Source organism: Anguilla anguilla, chromosome 4, assembly GCF_013347855.1.
Source record: "Anguilla anguilla isolate fAngAng1 chromosome 4, fAngAng1.pri, whole genome shotgun sequence".
In the NCBI taxonomy this organism is placed as follows: Eukaryota; Metazoa; Chordata; class Actinopteri; order Anguilliformes; family Anguillidae; genus Anguilla; species Anguilla anguilla.
Genome location: NC_049204.1, coordinates 21909438 through 21937056, shown reverse-complemented (window position 1 = coordinate 21937056; position 27619 = coordinate 21909438). Strand labels below are relative to the sequence as shown.

At 39.1% G+C, this 27619-nt stretch overlaps 2 protein-coding genes across 7 annotated transcripts; one reads left to right on the top strand and one right to left on the bottom strand.

Moving 5' to 3' along the window:
• Nucleotides 1-138: 138 nt before the first annotated feature.
• elavl1b (ELAV like RNA binding protein 1b) lies at nucleotides 139-12463 on the top strand. 6 transcript variants are annotated; one of them, XM_035413597.1, is made up of 8 exons: nucleotides 140-1113; nucleotides 3085-3144; nucleotides 4320-4400; nucleotides 5871-6054; nucleotides 7170-7273; nucleotides 8253-8406; nucleotides 8495-8720; nucleotides 9232-12463. In XM_035413597.1, the coding sequence occupies exons 2-8, from the start codon at nucleotides 3109-3111 to the stop codon at nucleotides 9554-9556; spliced, it is 1110 nt and encodes a 369-aa protein (XP_035269488.1). In that variant the 5' UTR covers nucleotides 140-1113; nucleotides 3085-3108; the 3' UTR covers nucleotides 9557-12463. The 6 variants fall into 6 exon arrangements, with proteins under 6 accessions (XP_035269490.1, XP_035269488.1, XP_035269486.1 ...); XM_035413595.1 differs by having other exon boundaries at nucleotides 5871-6078; XM_035413599.1 differs by lacking the exon at nucleotides 4320-4400 and having other exon boundaries at nucleotides 139-1113.
• A 2488-nt stretch (nucleotides 12464-14951) lies between these two features.
• On the bottom strand, nucleotides 14952-25909 carry slc1a8a (solute carrier family 1 member 8a). Its single transcript, XM_035413013.1, has 11 exons — nucleotides 25010-25909; nucleotides 23362-23441; nucleotides 22086-22301; nucleotides 19962-20004; nucleotides 19566-19776; nucleotides 19214-19313; nucleotides 17901-18134; nucleotides 17115-17309; nucleotides 16668-16802; nucleotides 16304-16403; nucleotides 14952-16051 (listed from the first exon to the last, which is right to left on the bottom strand). The coding sequence occupies exons 1-11, from the start codon at nucleotides 25259-25261 to the stop codon at nucleotides 15905-15907; spliced, it is 1713 nt and encodes a 570-aa protein (XP_035268904.1). The 5' UTR covers nucleotides 25262-25909; the 3' UTR covers nucleotides 14952-15904.
• Nucleotides 25910-27619: the final 1710 nt, after the last annotated feature.

Below are 27619 nucleotides of genomic sequence, written 5' to 3'. Positions count from 1 at the left end.
AAATTATTTGCTGAATTAGGGATGCAGGTTTGTGCACAATGGTGACCCGACGTCTATGGTGACCCGCATTGTCTAAATAAAAATGTTCTTATATTCTGTGCTTCAATGCAGTTAAACGCATATGGCTGAATGAGTAATTGGACTCAATTAAGGCAGCATTAATTGGTTGGAATGAAAACCTGCATACACACGGCCCTCCATGGCACGAGTTTGACACCACTGCTCTAAATGTTCACCATTACGCCAGATGTGGTTTCAATTCATAATTTTGCCATGCTAAGATTCTTGAAACCCTTCCTACTTGGTCTTAAGATGCAGTTTCTTATCTCTGCAAATGTCTTAAAATGTTACTGCATAGCTTCACATTAAAACACAGAAAACTCCTTGGAATTGTGTCCACTGATTTTGTTTTTCCTCCATGATAAAATACTTTAAAAATAACTTTGTGTCAGATTCCTGGTGACAATATTGCCTCGGTTGTGATTGGTAGGCCATAAAATACAGCTCTTGAAAATCTGCAGTTAGTGTGGGAAGTTACACTCTGAAAGTTCCGGTGCTGAGTCCATTTACACGGGTATATTTAAATACCTTACATAGACTATTTTCCCCATCACTGAAACTACGAATTCGCTGTTATAAGCAAAACAGTGAGGCAATAATACTTACTACAACCAAGCATTGTTAAAACTATATCGCTATATGTTTCAGCTTTGTGCAGTTTGCAAATGAAATATTGTTTAAAAGAGCATGTAGGTGTTGGCAGAGCCGTAGATCTACGTCTCTGGTGTTGGTAGGTCGCTGGTGACAGACAGACAAAACGTCCAATTGGATCGTTAGAAATTGCGATGGCGTCTTCAGAAAATTAGTAATGTCAATAGAACCAACCAATGGGAGGTAAAAACGCAGGTAAATAACAAGGAACCATCAAATGATAAACCGCGGCAAGGCGGGCTTGTGCGCGAACGTTTTCCTCTTCGAGTGTCATAGGATCCTGGCGGTGTTCATTGTGTGACAAGAGAAATCACATCTGCGGCTTCACAGCATCGAATTAGGTGTCCTTGGAGCAGGTTCGCTGTTCGAACTAATAAAAGAACCGTAGTTACGGATAAACAGGTAACACGTCTTTAAATATCGCACAATTTACTGCAAGTTTGCTTGTCTGTGTGGGGTATTGGAGGAAAATAGGGTGGCAGCCATGCGGTGAAAAACGAGGCCTAGGCTAGGTAGGCCTCACTGAGATCGCGCCGCCTGCGCGGGGTTTCTAGTGAATGAAAAAAATGTTAGCATTGCTATTGAACATTAGGGAATTGTATGGATGTTACGTGACCAGATCATCGTTAGTTTAGATACAGTTAAGCGAATTGTATCATTTGCAGATGGAAAAAAAAGACACTTTGCATGTAATGATTTACTAAGAAAGCTATCATTACTGTTTCACACCCCTTCAAACTTCAACTATCTATCGAGCTACTACTACGTCATTTAAGAACAACAATGCTTCCTATGTTAAGAACGAGATCGTATTGACGAATTTAACCTTAATATATTGTAAAGTTTATATCAGGAGTAACAGCAAACGTTGTCGTGCTTTGGTGTTTTGTAGCTATCGACGAGCTGTCCATAGATTTGTGGCGTCGGTGTTGTGTTTGCAACAAGCAAATACTGCCTACTATTCGGTTTGCGTCTCACGTATTGCTTGCTAACTTTCTGTTTGGCTAGTATGCTATGGCCATCTAGTTAGCAATGGTTAGGTAACTGCGTTAGCCAGCGCACATTCCATTGTATTGTTGGCCAAGTTTGCTTTTCCACTTTAAAAAGGATATTACCTAGCCCCACAGATTATTCAAAGTAGAAAGGGAGATTAATTTTAACTTTGATAGCATACTCCAGCTACTATTCGACTCTTGGGTTCAACGTTTAGCATTAGCTAATTAACATTACTTGCTCAGTTTGTATCGACCTTACTACTTGTCGCTATCTTGGTTATCATAGCTGGGCTGAATAGGATGGATTGTTTGCCAGCAACACAATGAGTTCTGGGCGCCTAACGGGCCGTCGGTTTCGATTGCGTAAATGTAATTGTGTGTTGGAATAGGTTGTTCATTTCTATGTTCTCTGAAGAATGTTCTAACTAGCTCGATCGTTCATTTGGTATGCTACTATGCTGTTAAAACTTGGATGGTTGGATACTACTAATTGGGTAGCTGGTACATTATTCAAGTTGATGTGGTGAAAGGACATCCAACCATCCAAGTTTTAATGCCATAACCTGAAGACATTATTTTCTGCTTTAATTGATCTGCTAGCTATGCTAGTTGCGTGCTATCTCTGAATACATGCTTTTCGTTTTTGTTGTTCTGCTGTAGGGAGCAGTTCCTTGTTGACTGAGCTTACTGAATCCAAGCTCACGTTATTGTTCAAGGATGAACTAGATGTTTTAGGTCCTAAAGTTTAGACTAATTGTCGCCATCAAAACTTCGATCGTGCGTTACTGGTTTTAGAGTTGCTTTGTTCCTCATTGTTACGGGGAAAAAACGAAGACCTTCCAAGCTCATTCATTTAGAGACGCTGTAAAAAGGCTTCGATACATAGTTGATACCTTTAGCAGTCCTCGTAATTGACATACATGGGCCCTGTTTCACGAAGCTGGATAACTGCACGGAGTAAAACCCGGAATCCTTCAATATCCGAAACATGGACTGAAGTAAAAAGAGCTGGTCCTGGTTTTGCTCGGCGCGATTATCCAATTTACTCTGTAATCCTGCTTCGTGATTACCCTCCTGAACTCTTTCTAGACTGGATGCTCGGGTTTGGTTTATTTCATAGGTGTACAATTTTTGCATTGAATTGATGTCGAGTGTTAAAAATCCATGATGGGGAACCAGTCCTCGATGAGGTTGACGGCTATCTTGTTCTCTCCACAGGTATTTCCTGAAGAAGGCTGAACATCTTTCCAATTTTGTTTTTTTTAATTGATTTAATTTAAAACGGTACCTGTTTCTACCTCGCCCTCTGTGTTGCCTCCCTTTGTTTTCTTGTTCAGCGTGTATTTTTATTGCCTTGTTTTGTTTTTGGTACCTCTAGATTCGGGATCTGTGAAGTGTCTACATGGCAGTCAGAAGGGGACACATTCGATACTTAAAAGTGAGTACCAGATTTGTGTGTCAGCTGTAAATATAGTGGGATTCTTGGGTTTCTGTGAATGTTTGCTTTATAATCCATTGCTCATTTAAGGTACATATTAATATTGCATTTAGTGCTGTTGTTCTTGGAGAACATCTGCACTTCCCGTATGACTTGTAGCATGACTCGGGCAATAGTACCAGCCTTGTATTAAAACAAAATTTGGCATCCTAATGGCAAGTTTTGATTTAATATGACCCCAGGTATTTACCTGAAAGGTCTTGCCTGTGGCATTTTGAGTAAATACTGTTGGAGAGTAGGCTCATTGGAATGATACATTGCGAAACGTTTGGCAATTAAACCTCTCAAAAATACATTTTGCATATGCTGAGGTTTCTCCTGAAATTATGTAAAATAAAATCAGAATAGGATGATGTTTAAGTATCGGCACAATGATGTTATAACCGATGTAACATATTGAGCACTGGTGAGTTTGGTCTGCCCGTTAGGGGAGGGAAAAAAATGGAGTGTGCATTAGGCAGTAGTGCCAAAGAAAAAGATTGTCATTATGATGCTGCCCCTTTGCTACTTGTGCTTTGCAGGCTGTGTAATGTACTAGGATCCTATGTCACTTCAAAGTAATGTAGGCCTATGTGTCAGAAGGCTTTCCCTATATAAAACACCAGGAACATCAAAACATGTTGCCAACCAAAATTCAAACTTGTTGCATTGAAATTATAGACTATGTAGACCACAGTAGCGTCCCCCAACCGCAAAAACTTAAGTAACCAAGTAGATTTTTGGGAATGCTTACATTTTTTAAATGCTTAGAACGAGTTTTCACAAAATCATGTTGGATGTATCATTTTCTATTTATTTCATTTGCATGTAAAAGTTATTGGGTACCACGCTTGAACATGGCACTGTCAAGTCCACTCACTCGCTTGGCAAATGCCTTTGAGGTTCATGCACACGTGCGTTTGTTACCTTGCCGTATAATACCCCATTCGCATCCGTGGTTCATAAATGCAGTTGTCTTTATTTTGCGTCTGTCTGACCAGACCGACCTTCATTACTCCGCGATGACAGTTTGGCTTCATCAAACGGAAATGGGGAACTGCCCTCAGTAAAGACAAAGAAGCACCAGGCTTCTCAGGCTAATCATGAATGATGCAAAACAAGTGTTGCTATTGCAGGTATGCGAGGTTCAGAGCTGCCAGGGTAATGAAAACAGGGAAGCACAGCAGCTCGGCAGTAAAGGTGCCGGTTCACTAAAGGTATGTTCACAGGGCAACGTGAGCCATGGTGTTATCCTTGTCATTGATTCCAATTCCACCCATGAGAATGCACACCTAAGTTTAGAAATAGGATTTTAGTTTACAGTCAACGCAAGTTTGCTTTTTAAATGTGGTATAAGCCACAGTTTTATTTGGATACATTGAGAGAATTCAGCTTTTTTTTTGCTGTAGTAAATGGTTATGCCTGTGCTTTAAATTATGTTTAGTTTCATTTTCAATCAGCATGTTTGCTTTATATAAGCCAGGCAGTTGTAGTAGTTTATGCAAGGAGGGATGATGCCTTATTTATGCAGTGAATGGCTTTGCCTATACATGTGAAGTACATGGAATTTTGGTAAGATGATTCTTTTCAATATTGGCTGTTTCTGTAGATCTATGATGCACAATATACCTTGTAACTGTCTCTATTAATCTATGTATTACTTGGTTAGTTTTGAATTTTAACTTAGTGTTTGTTTTTATTGAAATGTCAGTTGCACATTTTAATCAGAGGTACTCTCCTTTTGCAAGTGAGTATTTCATTTCAGGAAAACAAATCTGACCTGACAATCTTTTTTTTAGTTAAATGTTTAATTGAGAGCTGGCTGCTCAAGTCCCAAAATTCAAAAAATGTATTTTATGGATTTATGCTATTTTTGAAGGTATTGCCTACTTTTTGTCTAATACACACATTTAACTACATTTTGACGTGCTGACTTAAGACCCAGTTTACCTATGTTATTTTGGGCATACATGTTGGAAGGTTGGTAAACTCTGTTTAAGTGAGGACTTGATTTTGATTATTAAAAATCTTCAGATTTTTCTCTTTGGTGTTTGCTACAGTTCAAAGTAATTGTGTGCTCTTAACAGTTAGTAATGTAACGCATGTAATTGTATTAATTTCCTTTTAATTGCAGGCCAGCTTTGTATGCATGTGGGTGCTTCCATATCGGTCAGAATGTATTTAAAGCTTTAACGCCCAGTTCTCCTCATTTTGCACTAGCATTGTGCTACTTGTTGGTCAGTTTGTGTGCTCTCGTTGTATTTTCAGGTACAGAACGTGTTTTTCATGAGTTCATTTTTTAAATATTGTCAGATGTTGCATAGATGGTTAGATTTATAATGTTCTGTGTAGAACTGAGTTCTTAATGCATTATATTTTCCCATTTGAAATACTAAGACCTTCAGAAGTGTTACTTTGATACTGGGATTTTGAATACATAAATTAAGTTTTTTTTTAATTGGTAGAAAGACGTGTGTATACACAATTTTTAAAAAGGCTTAATTGGCTACTTTTGGCCGAGTATAGTCATTGCCAGTAGAGTTTCAGATGTGGAACATTAGTCTCCATACTAGCTGGAACCTGTGAGGTTTGTACTGTGCATTTCTCCCCAAGTCTCAATCTCCTACAGGCACAGGACCATACTTGTGTAAACTTAACCTGCCTCTTTCTGTCTTCCATCTTTCCAGGAGGTTTATGACATGTCTAATGGTTATGAAGACCACATGGCAGAGGATGTAAAGGATTCAATTTCCAAAACAAACCTGATCGTCAATTACCTCCCTCAGAACATGACCCAGGACGAGCTCCGCAGTCTGTTCAGTAGCATCGGCGAAGTGGAGTCTGCCAAACTCATTCGCGATAAAGTGGCAGGTAATCCATATCACAGAAACCAGAGTGAGTCCGAAATCTTTTTTTTGCCCTTTTATTTTAAAAGCCTCAGTCATAAATTAGCATTGCCTCCTCTTTCCCTTCCTTGTCATTTACTTTCAGAACTACTGTGAAAATCTAATTGTTAACATTGCTATTTTGAATTTTTGACTACTTACTTTTCCCCCTTATTAAAAGCTTGCTGATGTGATATGCTTGATTTAGACTAGATTGTCAGCAGGTGAAAACATTGTCTGTTTGCTCTTTCTGATTATGGACTTTCATCCCTTGACTGTTCTTTTTCTTTTATTTCTATATACTAGGCTGTAGGCCCTACTGTGTAGTGTGGGGACCTCAGTGTAGTATTTCTTTTGAATTTTGTCACTTAATGTACTTTTCTGCACTTTTTTTTACTGTCTGTATATATCCTGTGAATTGAGTTTGTTCTTGTAATTCCTTTGTTCCTTTGAGTCGTTTCTTTTTTTCAGTGCCATTTTAAGACAGCAGTTGCCTCAAGTTATGTTTAAAATCCATTTATTTTACCCCAAAATGTTATCAAGTATTTTCTGTGGTCAAAGTCTTTGGTACAGAAAATGTTTTTTGGTTTGGTTAGCACAGCACTGTCTACTTCTGTGGGTTTTGGATGACTTGTGCAGTGTCATTTGACCAGTCTTGTTGTGTTTTTTCTTTCCTGGAAGTACATTTAAAATTTAAGGCATTGTCATTTATTGTTTTAAACTTAAAATTCAGAAATCACTCATTTCATCGATCAAAAATTCATATTTATTGATAAACTGCTTTTAACAAGATATTTGATAGACGTCAACATATTTGATCCTTTGAAAGATTGGATTGTTCTGACGTGAATAAAGGCTAACACTTCTCCCTTAGTTTTAACTTTTGTGTACAAGCTCACCGGTTTCAACCGTAAGTTGTGGGTCTGTTCTGTCTTCTACCAACACTCTCCTGAATGTATTCAATTTTATTTTGCACCTGTTTAACTTATTTAGCATGCATTGTATACATTTGTTTTGTAACCAAAAAAGATTGTCAAGTCTGAAAAATTTGGAACAAATGTTTTTTATTTTATTTTGTTGTTTTCCTTTTTTTTTCTCTAGGCCACAGTTTAGGGTACGGATTTGTTAACTATGTTAACCCTAGTGATGCAGAAAGGGCAATCAATACACTCAATGGGCTGAGACTACAGTCTAAAACTATCAAGGTAACGTGCAAAGAGGTGTTCTTGTATACATGTGTCAACTGATAGATGTGACATGTCTTTCAAGTAGCCCCTGGGTTACTGCAGACTGTGTTAATGGAAGATGAAGGATTGGAGTCACTGGCCCGTCAGAGCCTGTGTATTTGAACACGGAGACGTTGGGGAAATTATTTTTGTTTTGTTTATTTCATTTTAAATTTTTTATTTTTGTGCATTTTAAATTGGCAGTATGATATTGAACACAAATATATATGCAGACCTTAAGCATTACAGATTTACCGAACCACAGGCCTGTCATTACCACAGTTTATTTTTGGCACAGATTCATGCTGCAGCAGGTCTTTCTTCAGCTCTTGTAAAACAAGTTAGTCTACACGGTCACGTTGGGAAGAAACTTTATTTAAGTCTGCATAATTAATCTTCCTGATTCAGGGGAGCTGGAGAAAGCCTGCTTTGGCATGGCACTGTATTGTACAGAAGCCCCAAAATTTGAAACCTTTTGGTTTTTTTTGGTTTCTTTTTTCTTTTTTTTACTGAGGGTTTCCCTCTCCTTCAAATGCATTTTCAATGTCTTTTTTGTAGTTTTTATTTATTCGTTTCATTTTTATGCATTTATTTGAAGTTTTCCAGGTCTGCAACATGAATAATACGTGGGGTATTTTTGTTTCATATTTTTTTGAACTAGGCAAATCCTGGCCTGTGGTGAATGTCACCTTTTTTAAAATTTGTATCACAGATTTGAGTATAAAATTATAGCTTTACAAGTTAATGTTAAAAGGTGGTTTGTCTATATGAAGAGAAATGCTAATTGGTTATCATACTGTCGTTTAAGGGCCAAGAGTTTTTACTAGTCTTTTGCTTAAATCTTTAGCGTATAATGGCTTTACATGAATACAGACCACCTTATTTTGTAATGAGCTTACTATGGAATACATTTTCTCTAAAGTAATTTGAACTTGATTTTCCTCTTCTTTTTTGCCAGGTGTCCTATGCACGGCCAAGCTCTGACACCATTAAGGATGCTAACCTGTACATTAGCGGGCTGCCCAAGACCATGACACAGAAAGATGTGGAGGACATGTTTGCACGCTACGGTCGCATCATTAACTCGCGCGTCCTTGTCGATCAGGCTTCAGGTAAGCGCCAAGACCAGGGACGAGGGGCTTGCGATGTCCTCCTCTACGGAACTCGTCCATTGATATTTTCGTTTTGTTCCGTTGTCAGGTTTGTCCAGGGGGGTTGCCTTCATTCGCTTTGACAAAAGGGCCGAGGCAGAAGATGCGATCAAGGATCTGAATGGCCAGAAGCCTCCAGGCGCCTCGGAGCCCATCACCGTAAAGTTTGCCGCCAACCCGAACCAGGCGAAAAATTCCCAGCTGCTCTCGCAGCTGTACCACTCGCAGTCCCGCCGCTTTGGCGGCCCCGTGCACCACCAGGCTCAGAGGTTCAGGTGAGTGCCGCGCGGCGAGGCCTTCGTAGTTTCGCTAAGTGAAACGGGGGTTTTGTGGGTGTTGGGTTTGAGGTCTTGATGATCAGTTTTTCCCATCGAGATGTAGAAGAACTGGAGACCGCTTCTGCTTACCAGTCATGAAGCCATTTCATGGAGGGAACGCCATGTTTGACTATGGGGCTTTTGGCACCAGATACGCATGTGCACTGGTTACCTAAACATTAAGGGATGGATGGGAATTAATGAAATATTATGTGGGGTCCCTGTAGAGTAATTAGTTTGTGAAGAAATTTTTTAATTTAAAAGTACTGTCCAAAGTGGTATAATTTCGCCTGAGTCAATTCGTAGTTTTGAATTGGCTTCAGTGGGGAAATTAGATTTTTAGCACAAGAGGTTTACTAAATAACAATGTCTACGGTAACCACTGGAGTTCAGGGGTATGTTGATCTTTAGTACCCTGGTTTTTCCCTCATCTCTCCACTAAGTTAGTATTTCTCCTCCCTTCGACCAGGTTCTCTCCAATGAGTGTTGACCACATGGGCGGCATCTCTGGCGTCAGCGTGCCGGGGAACTCCACCTCGGGCTGGTGCATTTTCATCTACAACCTGGGCCAGGACGCCGACGAGGGCATCCTGTGGCAAATGTTCGGCCCCTTTGGAGCAGTCACCAACGTCAAAGTCATCCGCGATTTCAACACCAATAAATGCAAAGGGTTTGGTTTTGTGACCATGACAAACTACGAGGAGGCCGCAATGGCCATTGCCAGCCTCAACGGTTATCGCCTTGGTGACAAGGTCTTACAGGTGTCATTCAAAACTAGCAAGTCTCACAAATAAAAAATAAAAATAAAAAAAAGTAAAAATGTACTTGCTGTCAAATTTTCTACATGGGGAAAAAAAGGAAAAATTACATATTTAAAAAGGCTAATTTCTTTGTTAGTGTAACAGCAGTTCTGCGCAAGTTTTCAACTTTTTCCTCGTCTTAGTCTTTAATGAAGTAAAATGTTTTTCATATTCTGAGATGGAACAAATGTCTTTTTTTTTTTTTTTTTCTTTATCTCTTTCAAGATTTATTGACCTGTTGTACATTTTTCCCCTCCCATTCTCACTTCTGACATTAAATTTTTTGTATAAAGTGTATTCTAGACTTGGCAATGTCATTGTGCCATATGCATGTTCTCAAAAAAAAAAAAAAAAAAAAAAAAAAGACTTTGCAAAGCATGCCATGTCATGGACTGATTCAATCGATTTGTATTTATGTTGATGATGATTGCTTGCCTAATTGAGCCCAGATTAATATACAAATGCCTTAAATTCCCCCTTTCCCCTCAACTCCCTTTCCCTCAGTTGGATAATTCAGGTTTTGTTAGATGCTGTTAGTTCTCAAATTGCCCTTATGAAAATTGGTAAAAACCAATAGTAACATGAATCAGTTTTTGGCACAGCATGCTTGGCTATAAGTTAAGAGCACCAGTCTTCATAAAAGGTGTGGTATTGGTAGTATAGAGGCAGCACGAAGCCAGCTAGGAGTATTTTTTTTTTTTTAAGTTTGTTTTCTGTTTTTGAGAAGACCTAGTTTGAAGATAGAGATGGTTATGTTAAGAAGGACCAAAGAGATTGAAGGAAACTTAATTTGTATGATTACCAACCCCACAATTGATTTGCCCTCTTAGGCACATCACTGCTAATGCTACTCCCCTGTTTGTTAATTCGCAGGCTGAAAGAGAATTTGTTGCTTTTGAATTTCATTTAGGCATCAAATTGTTTTCCCTTGTGTAATAATCACTTATCTTGTTTTCTTTTAAAGAGGGCTTTTTGTTTATTCTCCTGCAAACATTGAAAATGTGAAATTACTATTTTCCATGCAGTTTCATTCTTTTAATTCATTTTAAGGAACTAATCAAAATTTTGTGGAAGATGCCTTGACATTTTTTGTTTGTTTCCTTTGGTTTGTTTGTTTTACTTGGCATTTATGACCATTAAATTGGATTTTGTTTTGCTGAAATTTTGTTTTGTTTTCTTTTTTGAATGACATTTTCTTTGGTCTTGATTTGTTTGATTCTTTTTCATGTGGCGTTTCAGTGGGTCTGGTGAAGGAAAAACGAGGGGAAACTGAATTGTCAAAACTTGCATTCAAAAGATAAGCAGTGTTACCACTCGGCTTGCTTGAAATGCAAAGTCCATTGGTTGAGTGACCAGCAGTGGTGGTTTAGGTCTCGTTGCATTTACTCTTATTTTGGACATAACTATTGTAGTTTTGATACTTTCTGATAGACCAAATGTTGCTGTAGAATTACTTCCAGTTTCCTTATTCCAAAAGTCTAACCAGTCAATTTTAATCTACAGTTTGTTGTTCAAATTGCCCTTTTATTTCTTCCACTATTCATTCATTTCCCCAGTTCCTTAGTATAATGGGTTCCTTCCATGTCAGAATTCCATTTCGAGGAACGTTGATCATTTTCATCTCCTGAAGTTGTAGTTGCTTCAGTTGGGCCATATTTTCTTGCACACAGATGTAGCTGGGGAACACCAGTTATTTAAATAGCTAGGTGCTGACGTTTTGGTCTTTCTTAAAGAGGTCTGTTTTGAAACGCTGTCATTATGTCGAGACTTAACTTGAAGACCACACAATGGTTAAATATTAGTGTTCAAATACACGATACCTCTTGTTCTAGAAAGCCTAAAGGAATGAACAACCTGCTTGTAAACAGCTGTTTTTTTAACTCTTGATCCGTGATTGAGAATGGGAAATGAAAATTTTTAGTAGATTTAAGAAATTAAGTTTTCGGAGACCATTTGAGTACATTTTTTTTCATTTTGCCTTAGTAAGCAAGGTCCAAGGGAAATATCAGGTTAGTATTTCTGAACATGGTCTTAATTTTTTAACGGGGCCTGTATATTGGTGAAAGTTTAATGTCAGATCTCACTAGTCTTAAGTAGGCCAGTTTACACGAACACCCTCTTGATTGTTGGTTGTATAGTACGTTGTCGCATTTAGAAATGTACATATTGTAGTTTTCTTGTAGTTCACATCCTATCTATAAGTCTGTGTACGTGTGCATATGCATTCTCAAAGGAAGTGAAAGAAACATAGACCGTTCCAATTTTCTTTTATTCTGTGCTCTGAATTCTGTTTGCTTTTAAAAAATGGCTGCGATCATATATTTTTTATTTTTTTATTTTTTTTACTCCAATCCCCCGCATTTATTTGGGGTGGTTTTTTTGTTTGTTTTCTTTCTCCATCTATGTTTAGTCTACGTTACTGATTTTTATTGGTGGATCCATTAACTTTGATTTGGTCTGGCTGAAGAGTAACATTGAGGATGCGGTATAGTCTGAACAATGGGGTTTTTTTTGTGTGAAATGCAAACTTTTTTTTAATCCATACTTTCAGTTTATTTAACTTGTTTTTTAAAGAATCTTTTTGGAGAGAGGAATTGTATTTAACAGTGTCCCACCCTTGTTTTGGCCTTAATTTGTGAGAGATCAGGTAATTTTTTGCTTTGGCTGATTGCATCATAAGGCTCTCACACATTGTACATGGTTACACATTTTGTAAATTTTAGTGTGTTGACTTTTTTTTTTTTTACTTGGTCAGTTTTAATTTGCCTTTTCGGTTTTGAATATATATTTATTTTAAGGTACTTTTGTTCAAAGCTGTATTGTCAAACATGCCAATATCTTAGATAAGTCAGACACTGTTTTACAAAGCTGAAGAAAAATAAAGATGAGAATCGTATCATTGTTTCTTCGTCTGAAGTCCACAGCCATTCTTCTGTAAGGTTTGTCTTTGTGATTAAAAGGAAGTATAGGCTCTTAATCTTGCACCAGAATAGTTACAGATTTATTTGATACTTAGTCTCACTGAACAGGCACCAAGTTTTAAGCACCGTTCTAAATGGTCCATTTACAGCTGATGCCGCATAACGAAGATCTCTCACAGCCAACCACAGATGGGCACGGGAGTGTTGACTTGGAAAGGAATGCTTCATTTGCCTTTGTTAGTAATGCTAATTTCATTCAGCCAGGATGGGAGGGCTAACTCGTACTGTTTCACCTGGACCCATATGTCTGTACTCTGACAGTAGCCAAGAATCCTTCAGACCTCTAGTTTTTCCTAGATGTACTGTGCTAAGATCAGTCTACGTATGTGGTAACGCCACTTTCTCACTGTTGTAGTCATTAACCATCTGAGCCGCTTAATATTTCCTTTCAATGAACACACTTCTCTATGTGATAACTGGTGAGACCGAACTGTGTCCCTAATTACTCCCTTGTGATAGTCACAATGGGGTAAAATATTTTTTAAAAGCTTGGTAATTGTAGTAATTGAATTATATGAAATGCTAAATTGTACCTTCCACATTCTTCTGTATCATTAAATGAATGCAGTTATTGCTGAGGTCCCTTTCTAGTGCCAACATGAAAATATACAACCTGGTTTAGGGAAGAGTAAGATGCTGCCAAAAACACAATCTGGTCTGTACTAATTTAATCTTGCATTTGGTAGATGTTGGCATTCTTCAGTGATGTTTTAAATAAACACTGCCTTAAGGTCCTTATCAGTCTTGAATTAAGCATAAGCCTTTGTACTATACATGCAATACAGTTAAATGCAAAAGTATTGGGATTGCATAACAATATTTAATTTGACTATACTCCAGCAAATTGGATCTGCAAAAAGAAAAGAAAAAAAACAAGGAATGTGAGGTTAAAGTGCAGTAATTCCTACATGGATCATTTGATATAAATTATAAATGCCCTCAAATTAAAGCTGGCAGTCTGCACTTAAACCTCATGTTCATCCTTTTATTCATTTACTGCTGGATTACAGCCAAAACAACAAAAATTGTGTTAATGTCCTAACACTTTTGGTATTTCACTGTGAATGTATACACAAAGGCAGAGAATGCAGGGGCTCTGCCTAGATTAGTTCAAAAATATCACACATTTTGCTTTAACTGCCTGCATTTCTTGCTAATCGAGTTTTGCCACAATCCAACTTTGGCATGTGCCAAAGCTCTTCTTATCCACTAGAGGGAGCAGGTTAGTTGCACTGCTGTAAGATGTACAGTAAGTATCCCTTTGTTCCACTGCAAAATTCTTGATTTGATTTCAAACTATACTCATTATTAAACAGGGACATGGTGATGCCTTATATTAAGCCTATTTCCCAGTAGCCTGTCCAGGACATCTGCCATATCTGTAAGTTGTGTCTGGAGCACAATATATGCCATCCTCTATTTTTACAGATTTGTATATTTTCAAGTCTTGTTTGCATGAATATTGGTTGATACCATGAATCTTTCAGGCTATTTTGTATCTTATTATATCTTATAATTCTGAATGTTTTCAAGAACATGAGACATTTAATCACTTGATTTACCTCGTAGACATTTCATAGCCAGTATTGTGTCTTCCTAATGATCTACTCTATTCATTTACACATTATATTCATATCTCTGAAAAAATAATGATTAGCATTTTCAACATCTGACAAGTGACATTGAAGTGTGTATTTAACTGTGCTGGGTAGTTGGTAGTGTCCTTGAACCTTAAGCCGTTAAGCTTAGAAACTTGGAGACCCCTTCTAATCATGTCAAAGGTTTTATTACTCTTGAGTATTTATTATGACAGAATCCACTGCTAACACAGACACCTGCTCCTACAGTCTACAGAATTTTGTCATATTACTTCATGTTTTCTTCACCAAATCTTATCAAGTCAAGTCAAGTAGAACTTTATTTGCCCCCAGAGGGGCAATTGGTTGTGCAGCAGTGAAAACGGTACGAAGGCAATTAAATACAACACATAATAAAAAGTAAAAACATAGAATACAAGTAAAAACATAAAATGCAGTAAAAAAACATAGAATACAAGTAAAAACATAGAATACATTTTTGTAAAAACAAATATTATAATATTATAAAGCGTGGTTGGGTGGTCAGCTGGTATTACCTTTTTCTATTGGGAGTTCAGCAGTGAAATGGCTGACAGTATGAAGGAGTGTTTGTATCTGTTGGTTTTGGCTAATGGGTACTTGAAGCAGAAACCCGAAGGCAAGGTCTGAAACTCTAGGTGCAGGGGGTGGGTGCTGTCTGACAGGGTGGATTCTGCTTTCTTTAACAACTTCTAAATGACACACTTATTTGCTGTTTCAGAATTAGATTTTTATTAGAAAATAAAAAACAAGATTTACAAAAAAATAAAACAAATAATTGTATTCCAAAAGTAAAAAAGAACAGTTTTTCATGAGCTTATTTGTAGTGTAATTCAATCAAATTATCAGGATACATCAGGCATCACATTAGCATTTTCCAGAAACTGCTCCTTCACAGTGGAGAGAATTTCTTAAGTACATTGAGTATGTTTGATAAATTCTCTGCATTAATATTTAAGGCAAACGAGATGTTGTTTTTAAAGCCGACAGAACTTTTAAATGCATGCCAGCATGTATTTATTAGTCCCTTATTAACATATGATTAATTCATCCCAGAATAAGGAAAATGCCATTCAACATTGCAAGACAGAGTCTGCTTTTCTCCGATGATAAGGGAGCATGTGCAGAATTATACACCAAACACATTAGAGCTGTAGTGCAAAGAATGTATGTTGAAGTGTAAAAAAGACAGCTCTGTACAGGTATAGTCATTACTGTAGTGCAGGGCTGCCCGACCCTATTCCTGCAGATCTACCGTCCTGTAGTTTTCCATTTCAACCCTAATTTGGCACACCGGGTTCTACTAAATAGCAGCTCAATAAGATCTCTAGCTGTTGAACGAGGTGCGCTTTGTTAGGGTTGGGCTGATCTTCAGGAACAGGGTTGGGCAGCACTGCTTAACGCATCACCTTATCCGGCCTTTTTGCCACCTAGTGATAACATAAAAGTACTGCTGTTACTTTGGGGGAGCTGCTCTTTCGCTCAGTCAATCACTAAGCTTTACTATGACCAGGGCTGCATAGCTGCTTCTAGAACCACCAGTTGTGCGTTTTGCTTCCAAAAAATAACTTAAGATCACCCAACGCATTTGCCTGAGCCACTTTCAAAGTGGAGATAAACGTACAGTCACAGAACGACTGTGTATAGGAGCAGGACACGGCGTACTTTGTCTTGGCACAATCAGAGAAGAATGCCATAGAGTCATTCAGCATTCCAGTTCAGCTTGACCAGGCCTCTCCCCTGGGTCATACTTGGCAGATGTTATAGTAGACTGTAGGTCTCTCAATCACTGTGTCCCCGATCACTTCAAAAATGCAGTCCTTGCTGGCCAAAAGTGGCACCTCTGTCATGGGTATGTTTTGCACATTCTGCATGCCACGGGACATTTTTGGCTGAAACACACATACACACATACTCATGATTAACTATTGCTTGGGTCACAGGTCTATCAGAACTGATTTTTATTTGGACAGGCTAAAAGCAGTATTTGTTAACAGGCCCATTTTCAAAATTCAATAACTATTCAGACCTTTGGTTTTAGACAGAAAAACCTGCTAACAATGTGTATACGTATTGCTCTAACCTCTCACAATGCAAACTCAGTTAATAAGATGGGATTTGAAATGGAAAGAGGCATAAACTACCGTTTCGTCAGTTGTAGGAAAATCTTTTCGACACAAGTGCGCAATGATCCCAGCAGCCAAGGCATCCCCCAGTACGTTTATCATGGTCCGGAAACGATCCCTGGAAAGCACCAAAAGCGGTTAACTACAGGCTCGTCCTAAACTCCAAAGCACCCATTATTACAGGAGCTAACCTTCTTAGCTACAGGTTCAGAAAAACCTTGCCTTACCTTTCACCTTAAATCTTAGTTTGGCATTCTTTATAGTATTGGGCCTATTGCATATCTTCATTTCACTTTTCATGGATCAATTTGACGGCTGAATCCCTCAACTGTCTCAGCATAATCTTTACACATGAAAGGAACATCAGTCATGTCAAACTTACAGCACCCAGTCGATTGCCACAATGAGTGTGATGTCATCTGGTGGCAAGCCCACTGATGTCAGCACAATCACCATGGTTACAAGGCCAGCCTGTGGGATCCCAGCTGCCCCAATGCTGGCAGCTGTTGCTGTTATACTGGAGAAAGGAAGGACTAGAATGAATTGAAAAAGTTGTTCTGCTAAATTAGAGATTGCGTAGTCCTTTGGTAGTCTTCATTTTTTTGGTGGGGAATCACTGTTCTTTGTACAGCTGCAGCTATTTACCATTATTATCATTTTCACTATGTCAGAGATATCGGTTATATCCGTTCCAAGACTGGGGGACATTTTCTGCAGTTCAGAAAAGACTGTTGTGTGCGGATTCTAATTCTAGTCCCAGAGCAGGGTTAAATCAGAGAAAAGGCATCTGGGCAAGTGTTTTCTGGGGAGAGAAAAATTGTCCCCTGACCTGATGGTGACCAGCTGCCCGAAGTCCAGCTCGTAGTCATTGACCTGTGCAATGAAGATGGCGGCCACAGCCTCGTACAGCGCCGTGCCGTCCATGTTGATGGTCGCGCCCACAGGCAGCACGAAGCGGGCGATCTGGCGGTCCACGTGGCAGTTCTCCAGCAGGCACTTCATGGTGATTGGCAGGGTGGCAGAGCTGCAGATGGAGAGAAGGAACACGCCGTCATTTTTCCCACCGGGTTTCTAAACATAAGTTAGGGGCAGGGAATGTTAGTGAGAATGTCAATTTGACCAAGAGTCAACTCCCTCCAAAGTCATGCTCCCACAACTCCTGTCCATCCTGATAGATGTCCTGTTTTAAAAAAGCTTGCACATTTCAGACGGCAAATGTAACCCAGAGCTGGCTGCTGGTATAAATGCTCCATGTGGTTGTTTTGGGCCACAACCATCCTAGGGCCACAACCATCATTGGGCCACACAATTCAGGCTGTACATGTTTTTTCTTTTTATTATTTTTTAAAGGCATTTTAATTGTGCAGTATTCACAGGGTGCAAATGCCATTTTCGTTTTTGTCCTTTTTTGTCCATTTTTGTGCTAGTTTTCCCGGTCCGCGATTGCTGCTGACACAACTTCCCACCCCCTCTAGGTCGTGACTTGTGATTACTTCTGCCACCCCTCCCCCAAGTCTGGCCTTGGTTCCTCTGGTTCATTCTTGTTTAGGACCACCAAAGTCCTAGAGCCTCCCACCCCAAAACCACCCTGCCATGATTGGCACCATCAGATTACCTTGATGAGGTAGCCAGGGCAATGACGAGCGCCTGTAGCAGACCTCGGATGAAGGTGAAGGGGTTCTTTCGTGTCAAGAGGAAGTAGAACAATGGGAGCAGGATGAGGCCGTGGACAAAAAGCCCCGCCAGGACCGTCAATGTGTACATCCCCAGTTTCTTCCCGATGCTGGAAGGGTCCTGCATGTCCAGGATCTTCCCCGCCACAAGGAATATGATGCCAAAGGGAAAATACCTGGAAGCAGTTGGGACAGAGCCACAGCTGTGAGCTGTTCACATGCAACAGACCTATGCTGTGGCTCAAAGGACCTGTCTCTGGAGCCAAGAAACACGGTAGGCTTTGTAGTTCTGTCAGAACCTCTGCTAACATCACTACCTCTTGCCAGCCTCGTATAAACCTATTCCAGCAAGCCAGACCAAAGAGATTAAATGCAGTTGAAACAAATTATCTCAATACAGAGTGACATCCCCACTAATCCTCTGCCACGTGTCACATGACCGCATGGTCGTCTAGTGGCTTTACCACGTCCTCCCTCACTGACTGAACACTCTCATGTTCCAAACACGTGCTCAGTCTGCAATTCAGATAGTCGAATCAGTCTCTCTGCTTTAAAAATACGCAGTAGCTCTTGCATGTGCCAATTTTAAGGAGTCATTTTTTTCATACTTTTTTGTTGCGAAGAGAGGCAGTTTGGCATGAAGTGGCTAACATTTCTCAAGTGTACGATACACTGAAAATGCATTTTGCTTTTGCTCTCCAAACTCATTTGACAAAATCTAAAGAGTGGGGAAGCATGGCAGACCATATGAGAAGGTATAAATAAAATCATTTTAGTTTTCTTGAGTCAAGAAATGTATTTATAAAATATTATTAATTCTAACCACAATGTGTTATGCATCTATTTATATTACACAACATTATGTTTCCCTAGTGTTGAACTTGACAAAAATATATAAAAGACAAAAACATCTAACTTATAAATGAATGATTGGAAAGACTGCATTATGGTTAGTTTAATCTGGACTTGATAATGATTTATTAATCCACTGGCTGAATAACCAATGTTTCGTTTTTGGCTATGACTGGAGTAAGCACAACCCTATGATGAAAACTTTACCCCCTTTTATTACTAGAAGTTCTCATTCGTCCTGTTCATAATTTTGCACACTGACTTTTTCAGCAACTGTGATCCACAAACCAGTACATACCAGTACGTAACTAAATTGGATACAATTGTATTTAGTGAACTGATGCTCTTATATATGATATGCAATTACATACATTAGTCCTGAAACTGAGCAGCTGTCACTCACCATACTGCAGCATTGATAATTTTCATCACGCACTCATTGATGCACTGGCACACGTTGATCAGTGGGGCCCCTCTCTCACCCATCTTCCCCAGCAGTAGACCTGGGGACCAGAGGATGAGTCAGATTGTGATTTGTGTTGCAAAAGTACCTATAGTATGCACAAGATGAAAAGAAATAAAATACTTGAGAAGTTAAGGAATCTAATATTAGTTCATTAATTTCACTCTGTCACCAAGATTTTAGTCCACCTAGAACAGGTGACCTTCACATCTTGATTACAAAAGTGAATTTATCACCACTGTGACCAAAGCGTGATGCGTAAAAGGGGCGGTCTAACAGAGACGTGGCTTACCCATGGTGGCGGAAAAGATGACGATGCCCAGCACGTTCATCTGCTTGCTGCTGCCTGGGACGCTCTTGTACAGTACCTGTGGTGCTGGGGTCAGTTCCAGGAACACAGGTCGACCACCTTTTGGGTTGTTCTCATCCGGCATGATGTACACATAGTTGGATTCTATAGTCTTGGCAGTTGCTTTGACCATGGGCACTAAATCTGTGCTATACTGGAATCAACACAATCAAGTGACAAGAACTTGAGTGTCAAGAGAACACAACTCTAAGCATTTATCACTAAACACCAAATTTACCTTAAAGGGAAAGCGAAAACTTTTGAACAGTTCATTTTAATCAAGTCCTTTAAGAATTCCCTCATATCGATATTAGTCCTAGTCAAGAATAGTATGCTCACCTGCTCAAATGTTGCTTCAACCAGATTAGCTGGGACCATGTTCCTACAAAGACATAGTGGAAATAACTCTTTTTGAAATGTAACCCGTCTGTTCCTTAGATTTTCTTTTGTGATGTTCATTAGTATGTGCTCATGGTATCAATAAATTTCATGCCAACATAAATAAATGAGAATCATTTCCGTGTCATTTAGGAAGAGTATATTAATGTAGGGTCAGTGCTTTTTTGTGAATTGTATTTGAAATAACAATAGCCTTTCAAATAGAGCCATACAGCATTAAAAGTATTAGTGCCAACACATGGAGTGTTAAGAGGACAAACACACATTTTAGTAATTGTGCTGGGTAAGAGCTGCAGTATTGGATGCACAGATATTGTATCAATGATAACAATGTTATAGATGTTTTCAAACTAGCAGCACATATATGTAATTCTACTCTAAGCATATGGAGTATGTACTATCAGCTCAATTTTACCATACATAGATTAGGAGATAGGTTCACTGTATATAAGGAGAAATTAGAGTGTGTTCTCGATAACATTTCAATAGGAGACTTCAGGGTGCATCATGCAGATCCAAGCAAAGTGGGCGGGCCAGAAAGGCAGAACTCCTTTGAACAGGCATAAAGACTACCGGAGGATCCACAAATGGACACAACAAACAAGCCTTGTTTATTTCACAGACCTGTCCTGCGGATGTGGCTCTGTCGGAGGAGGTGGCTAAATCTCCTAGAGAGATCCAATGCACCTCGTGGACTCCTTGCTTAGCCGCCCCATAGTGATCCTTTTGGACGGATTACTAAAAATACTCTAATCCCCTGGCTCTTTAATAGGATTGTATGGCAGGGACACCGAAACTTAGACTTGGACCTGGCCTCCATACAAAGCATTCCTGCCAGTGTCAAAAGTTCTTGGAATCCACAACAGAGGAACAGACCATGCCACGTGTCAGTACCCTTCTGTGCTTCAGTTTTACTGTCTTACTGGTGAATTCTTCTTCTATTTCTTATTTTTCCTCTTTTTCTACTTCTTGTTATTATTATTATTATTATTATTTATTTGGCTGATTTTACAAGACAGTTACAAGACATTAATATTTCATACAAATACTATGTTGGCAGCTAGTAAGCACAAAGGTGTTCATTTGCAAATTAACACCTTTGTGCTAATTTTGGTGGACTAAATCTATATGTCCAGTATCCATTATCATTTTGGCGATTCGTCCAGCAGTCAGTCCCCACCCATCTGAATGGCCAAAATGGCCAGTATAATAGTGGCATGTGCTATTTGATTGAGGGTGGGAGTATTCTCTAGGGATCATATTGATCAAAATCTAAATTATTACATGCATTTTAACCCAGTGATTTCAACTACAGCTGTTGTTTACAACAGAAATGTTGTATGAAGAGGCCTGTTGGTTTTCAGCTTATCCTAAATCATCGGCTTAAAGTTTTCCTCAGTATGGAATTGGCAGTTGTGCCTGCCTTCCTGCAAGCCCAAACATCACTACAGGAGGACTAGCGTCCGTGAGAGGAAGGGCATATCTCTCACCGATGGCTCTCACCTTATTGTGAACCCTAGGTACATTACTGGATTAAACCCATACAGCAGTGGTGGGATGAGTCAGTTTTTTGCCACCACTTGAACTAAATCATTGGACAGGACACTTTGTAACCTGGTGCCTGTAATTTGAAACACTACTTGAAACATGTCATGTTCAAGGAGCTGGGAGGTAAGCTGAATTACTTTTTTAATGAACGTTTTCACAAGAACATGGGGGCAAGTATTTCAACACACACTTCAAGTCTGTACCATTCTGATCTAATGGCAAAAGTTGCACTGCCCTCTGACCTCACATAATAGCATCCAATAGCAGCACATGAATATCTTAAAACAAATAGCAATATTTCTTAGTATTAACCGATACATCACAAGTGGAGAGTGTGTAAAGCTACATGCTGGGGAGGAATGCACCCATTTTTGCACTGAAGTGAGTTTATAAATGTGCGCCTCAATTCCAGATGTCCATGCAGGTCAGTTGCACCCCTTTTGACTGTGATGGTTCGGTAATGTGAATCTGCCATGACACTGCGGTCACCATAGGCCTGCATGCCATGTGCGTCACCTGATGAGATCAAGCAGAGCATCAGCAGAGGTCATGACTGGTCCTCCGCCTAATCTGTGGCCCTCCATCTCTGTGCCAGTGCCCGGGTGGATGATGAGAACCAGAACGATCCCCACGACGACGGCGATGAACGTGGTCCACAGGTAGTATGTGACTGTGAGCAGACCCATGCGCCCGCAGGCCTTGGAGTCCATAGACGACAGTCCTGACATTAAACTGCACACAGGGCATGCTTTTACTTTTATGCCTTTGATTACGCATCTTTCCGTGGCATTTTTCTTTACCACTATTCATCTTTTGCATTTGAATTTAATCAACTCACGAAATGAAGTGAGTTCATTTGAAATGATTAATAAAAGATCATTTCAAATAATTGAAAATTATTGGTTGAAAATCCACATAGAACATTATGGCCATTTATTAATTCATTAATTGAACTGCAGTACAATTTCTGAACAGACCCCAACGCCAACCTTTCAGTTCACTATTCTTACTCCTTTTTAACCCTGTGGTGTAAAACACATTTAAAATTTTTAAATACATGTGTAATGATCTGTGCATAAATATAAATACTAGGTAATGCTTCATTTTACAGTCCCCTAAGTATGAGGTATTTTCCAGGTAAATATGTTAATAAAAATACATAATAAAGCGATTATTACCAAATTATTGGGCAATTACCACTGGAAAAGTAACTAAAACTGAAATACTCAGAAATGCCTCCAATATTACCTATAAATTCAAGTGATTATCTTGTAGCCATCAAAGGTTTAAGTTGGTTATAGCCTGAGTTTAATTTCATACTTCCAGGGAATTTGGATAAGGAAACACCTCTATCAGAAAGTTAGCACTGTCTAATTTACAAGGAAGTACACAGTTACACTCAGGCTATAACCAACCTAATCCTTTGATAACTAAATGATAATCAGTTGAGGAAGTGTTATAAGTGTTTTAGTTTTAGTTTCTATTTTCTATTTTCTACCAGAGGTAATTACCCAATTATGTGCTCTTCTTACCACAGATTTGACCTGGAAAATGCCTAGTCCTTAGGGGACTGCAAGAGGAAGCATTACCAAATATGAGTATGATAGGTATGATGATTTTTTATCATTTACATGCTGAAGTACGTAGTGAAATACATTACAGAATGAGAGACTTCTTGGTGTTTAATTGACTGTCCATCAACCTCAGAGAATTTGTGAGGTTTGTTTTGTTTTGGTCTCATTCAACACTTGCTAGTGAAAGAGATATTTTAGTGATATATAGAGATATTTACCTTGATGTAATGAGAGGAAGGATAAGCATTTTTAATATCCTCATGAGGAGTTCACCAGGGAAGGAGAAATAGAGTTTGGCCTAAAAACAGGAATAGCAAAATACTTTCATCAGTGCTCTTTTTTGTTTCATCGATTCAACAAGCAATTCATAGCATGTTTTTGTTGTTTTAAGCTAGGTCGCTCTTTCGTATAATTCTTATCATGGATAGGGCAAACATTCCTGTACCAGAACATCCAGCGCTTAATATCTGCCACACACTTCACATATGTCTCAGATCTTATCATGCACTGACATAAGTATTTCATATTGTGGCCATGGACAAATAACTTTCACAGTACGTCAACTTGCATTTCCTGTATCGGCAGCTAATGATTCTCCACTCACCACAGAGACACATTTAGTGTTCAATATGATTAAGGATTTCTTTTCAAATTCTTCATATCACATTGCACCTCATACCACTTATATCATTTTTAACAGAACCCAGTTTACCGCTATACATATTATACCATGGTGAACACAGTGCGTTGATAATCAAGAGAACATATTATTAATGAAGTTATATTAATGTTTATATTTATTTAACAGATGCTTATCCCAGAATGACTTATAGTAGTTTCCTCTGAAATGTTATATCACTATTGATTGTTGTTTATACTAAATTCTGGATGATTAATCTCAGCCTGGGATTAATTAATCTGCTCTGATAGCCTATGTAAACAACAGAGCTTTGATTGACTTCAGGTGTTTCCTAAGATTTCTTCTCATTATCAGTATCTTCTTGATATGAAATTTAGGGAAGAAATTGAGTCTGAATTTCTATTTCTTCAATAATGTGTTGAAAATAATTATTCTGAGCACTCTAGAAAACTGAATCCTCTCACGCTGTTTTTTACAACTTCTTGCTCATCCTACTGAACAGAAACAAAGATGAGGTGGAACCTTATGCAGTTCATGAATTCAGACTTCCTCCAGAATCACTAAGCATACAATGGTTGTCTTGGCATAACAGTCCCTTTCGACTGCAACACAAGGCAGAATGCTAAAAACCCTGTTGTACCAGAGCACGGCCAGTTCATTAAATTACATCTACATTACATTTTATTTGGCAGATGCTTTTATCCAAAGCGACGTACAATAAGTGCATACAGAAGGTAATTGGAACAACTACAAAACACCGGTCCGAAAAGGCACAATTTTCATTGAGTATCAGTTATCCATAGCCATGAACATTAAGTCTAGTTCATACAGTAAGCATAAGCATTACAAGAGATATGATAAAGAGCTACAACATCAAGATGACATATTCGTTCGTAAAGTTGACAATGACTGCTTCATAGACATCGTACTAGATATTTATGGCGAACTGTGAACGTTTCAATGGGATCTGTTTTCCTTCTTTTACTTGCTATTTCTTCTATCCAAGATCAAACCAGAAAATGTACCAAAAATGTAAGCTCAGACTTCACTAAAATGACTCATTTCAAGGTCACTGGACATAGTCAAATAGTTTGATTGATTGTTGGTTCAAAAAATGTATACAAGAACCTTTCCTGAGCATACAACCCTACAACCCCAAAAGACAGGCAACTGCTGGCATAACCTTTGTTTGTCTCTTACAACTAAAATAATAAGATAGCACTTACCTGAGTAGAGAGATTTTGGTTCCTTAACATGAAGCCCAGCACACAGCCAGTCATCACTGCAAGGACAGAGAGCGCCAACAACCCGTTGCGCTTGCAGTACTCTTTTAGCCACTGCCTGAAGCTTACAGATGAGGTACCATTCAGGAAATTTTTCACCCATTCCAGCAAGCTTATCCCAGAATCTCTGGGAGAAAAAGAAGTGTGGTTTGAATTTGATTCTTCGCCGTCTGAGGGAATCAGTAACTCCTCCATTGCTAGACCTTGCAGGACAGTGATGGAGAGGCCAATTTGTGCTAACCTTTAACAAGGACTTAGCCATCAAGAATGCATACAAGCTCAGGCTTCCCGAAGAGTGTAGCCAGAGACTTAGTGCAGACTAAGAGGATTAAAGGTGCGTAAGAAAATATAGCACTTCTCCATTGTCGGTGGCTGAAAGCCATTGGTTTGGATTTTATCCCAATATTCATTGTTGTTCTGAGCTGTCTGTTCTCATCCAGGTGACAAAGCAGGGTGATCACACTAGGCAGCTTTGTTCTCATTTTCAAATAAAAAGCAAGCTGCTCATTGTGTAGTCTTTTGAGTTGAATGCATTCACATGTCCTGGCTTTGTCAGTCATGTGAGGGAAGTGCGGTAAGGGTAGGGACCCTGGCAGCATTTTATAAGTGTAGGGCATGCCCTCACACACCAGTACAGTCACATGAGCCTCTGCAGCTACTAAGGCAACATTTTATTTATTTAGTTTTGAACAACATTTAGCTGTGGAAAGAACATGCTGTGCACTTCCTATTTTGAGACGCGAGGCTTGCCCCTTGCCTGGTGTCATGTCATGACTTAAAGGGATTTTTACCAGATCACCTTCTCTGCTTTTTGTACGGTTTTTCTTTGAGGAAAAAAAAAGATTTGCAAAGAAAGATTAGCACTTTCTTTTTCATTGCAATACAGCTATATATATATATATATATATATATATATATATATATATAAATGGAATTTTCACAAAAAATAGAAACAAAATATCTGGATTCTCTTAGTTCAGATGCTGTCAGGGTGGTAAATGCCTCTTCTCTTGCAATATGTAAATCAGGGGTATAACATGAAGGTCGAATAGTGCAGTGTGTCAAGGTTTTCTGATCAGACCACATACCTGGGAACAAACACATGGAACTGCACACGCATGCACGGACACGCACATGGGTACCCAAAAAGACAAACACATACACATGCATGCGCACGCACAAACACACACGTACATATTTAATCCAAGAAACTTGGCAACTAGTTGTAGCATGTCTCGCGTCAAAACATCTAAACTGATCAGGGTGATTCATGATTTGGAATGTTGATCAGGAAAACCATGACTGATTCACACCCTGCCAACTTGCTACATACTGGGTTGTAGTAATCAACCTTTGCAATTCTGCAGGTTCAGAATTACTAATACTTCAACAATAAAACTGCAACAGCATATTGTACAGCATGTTTGGAGAACTACCTGGATTCAGAAGCAGACAGCATAGTTCCATGGAATCATGATACCATCCTGATACAACCTTCTGTAGAAAATATCAATGTTTAAACCTAGTATCTAATCAAGTGGTATCTTCCAAAACTCATACCAGTGAAAATGGTGCTCTTTTCAGAACCACACGCGCAAAGCAGGCAAGATCCTATCTAAACACAGGATCAGTAGCAAGGGCGCTTTTAAGTCCTGTCAGTGCATGTTTTAACTATGAAAGAACTCTCCTGGAATGTAGATTTGGTGAAAGGTACATTCCGCAAAAGATTTTTAAAAATATGTAACAAAATTCTCATCAAATCAGGATACAAAGAAATCTCACTTAGAATCTGACTTTTACTTGTTATGTCTGGGTCATATGACTGGGGTTCCATCATTGAGAACATGACATTTAGTAATTTAATGGTGATTTATTTATTTGTGTAAAATTGTGTTTTGGGGCCGTCTGGGTAGTGTAGAGGTATAAGCACTCGCCTACCACCTCAAAGACCCAGGTTCAATCCCCGGCCGCGGTACTTCCGGCTTGGTCAGATGTTCCTATGAATACAATTGGCAGTGTTCGCGGGTGGGAAGCCGGTGAGGGTATGAGTCCTGATCGTTGCATTAGCGACTCCTACTGGTTGGTTGGGGCGCCTGTTCAGCAGGGAGGGGATCTTGGGGAGATAGCGTGAACCTCCGCGCGCGTCACGCTCTCCCAGTGAAACTCCTTGCTGTCAGGTGAAAAGAAGCGGCTGGCGACTCCACATGCATCGGAGGCTGACGTGGTAGTCTACACCCTCCCCAGACCGACAGAGGATAGCGCATCGACCAGGACTGTGATACACACGGGGAATTGGTATAACGACTAAATTGGGGAGAAAATGGCAACAAAAAATTGTGCTCTATTAGAACCTCTGAATGAATGTATGGTCATTCTTCCTGTCCAAATTCATGTTATTATAAGTGTAGAAAGCACACAAATTAGTTTGATACATTTGAGCACAATGCAATATACAGATAATGGTTGAATTTACCTTTCAGTATGTTGCCTTCTCTAAACAGACAAAAAGAGAAAATTGACAATTAGATTGGGCCGAAGGAAAATTTCACGAAA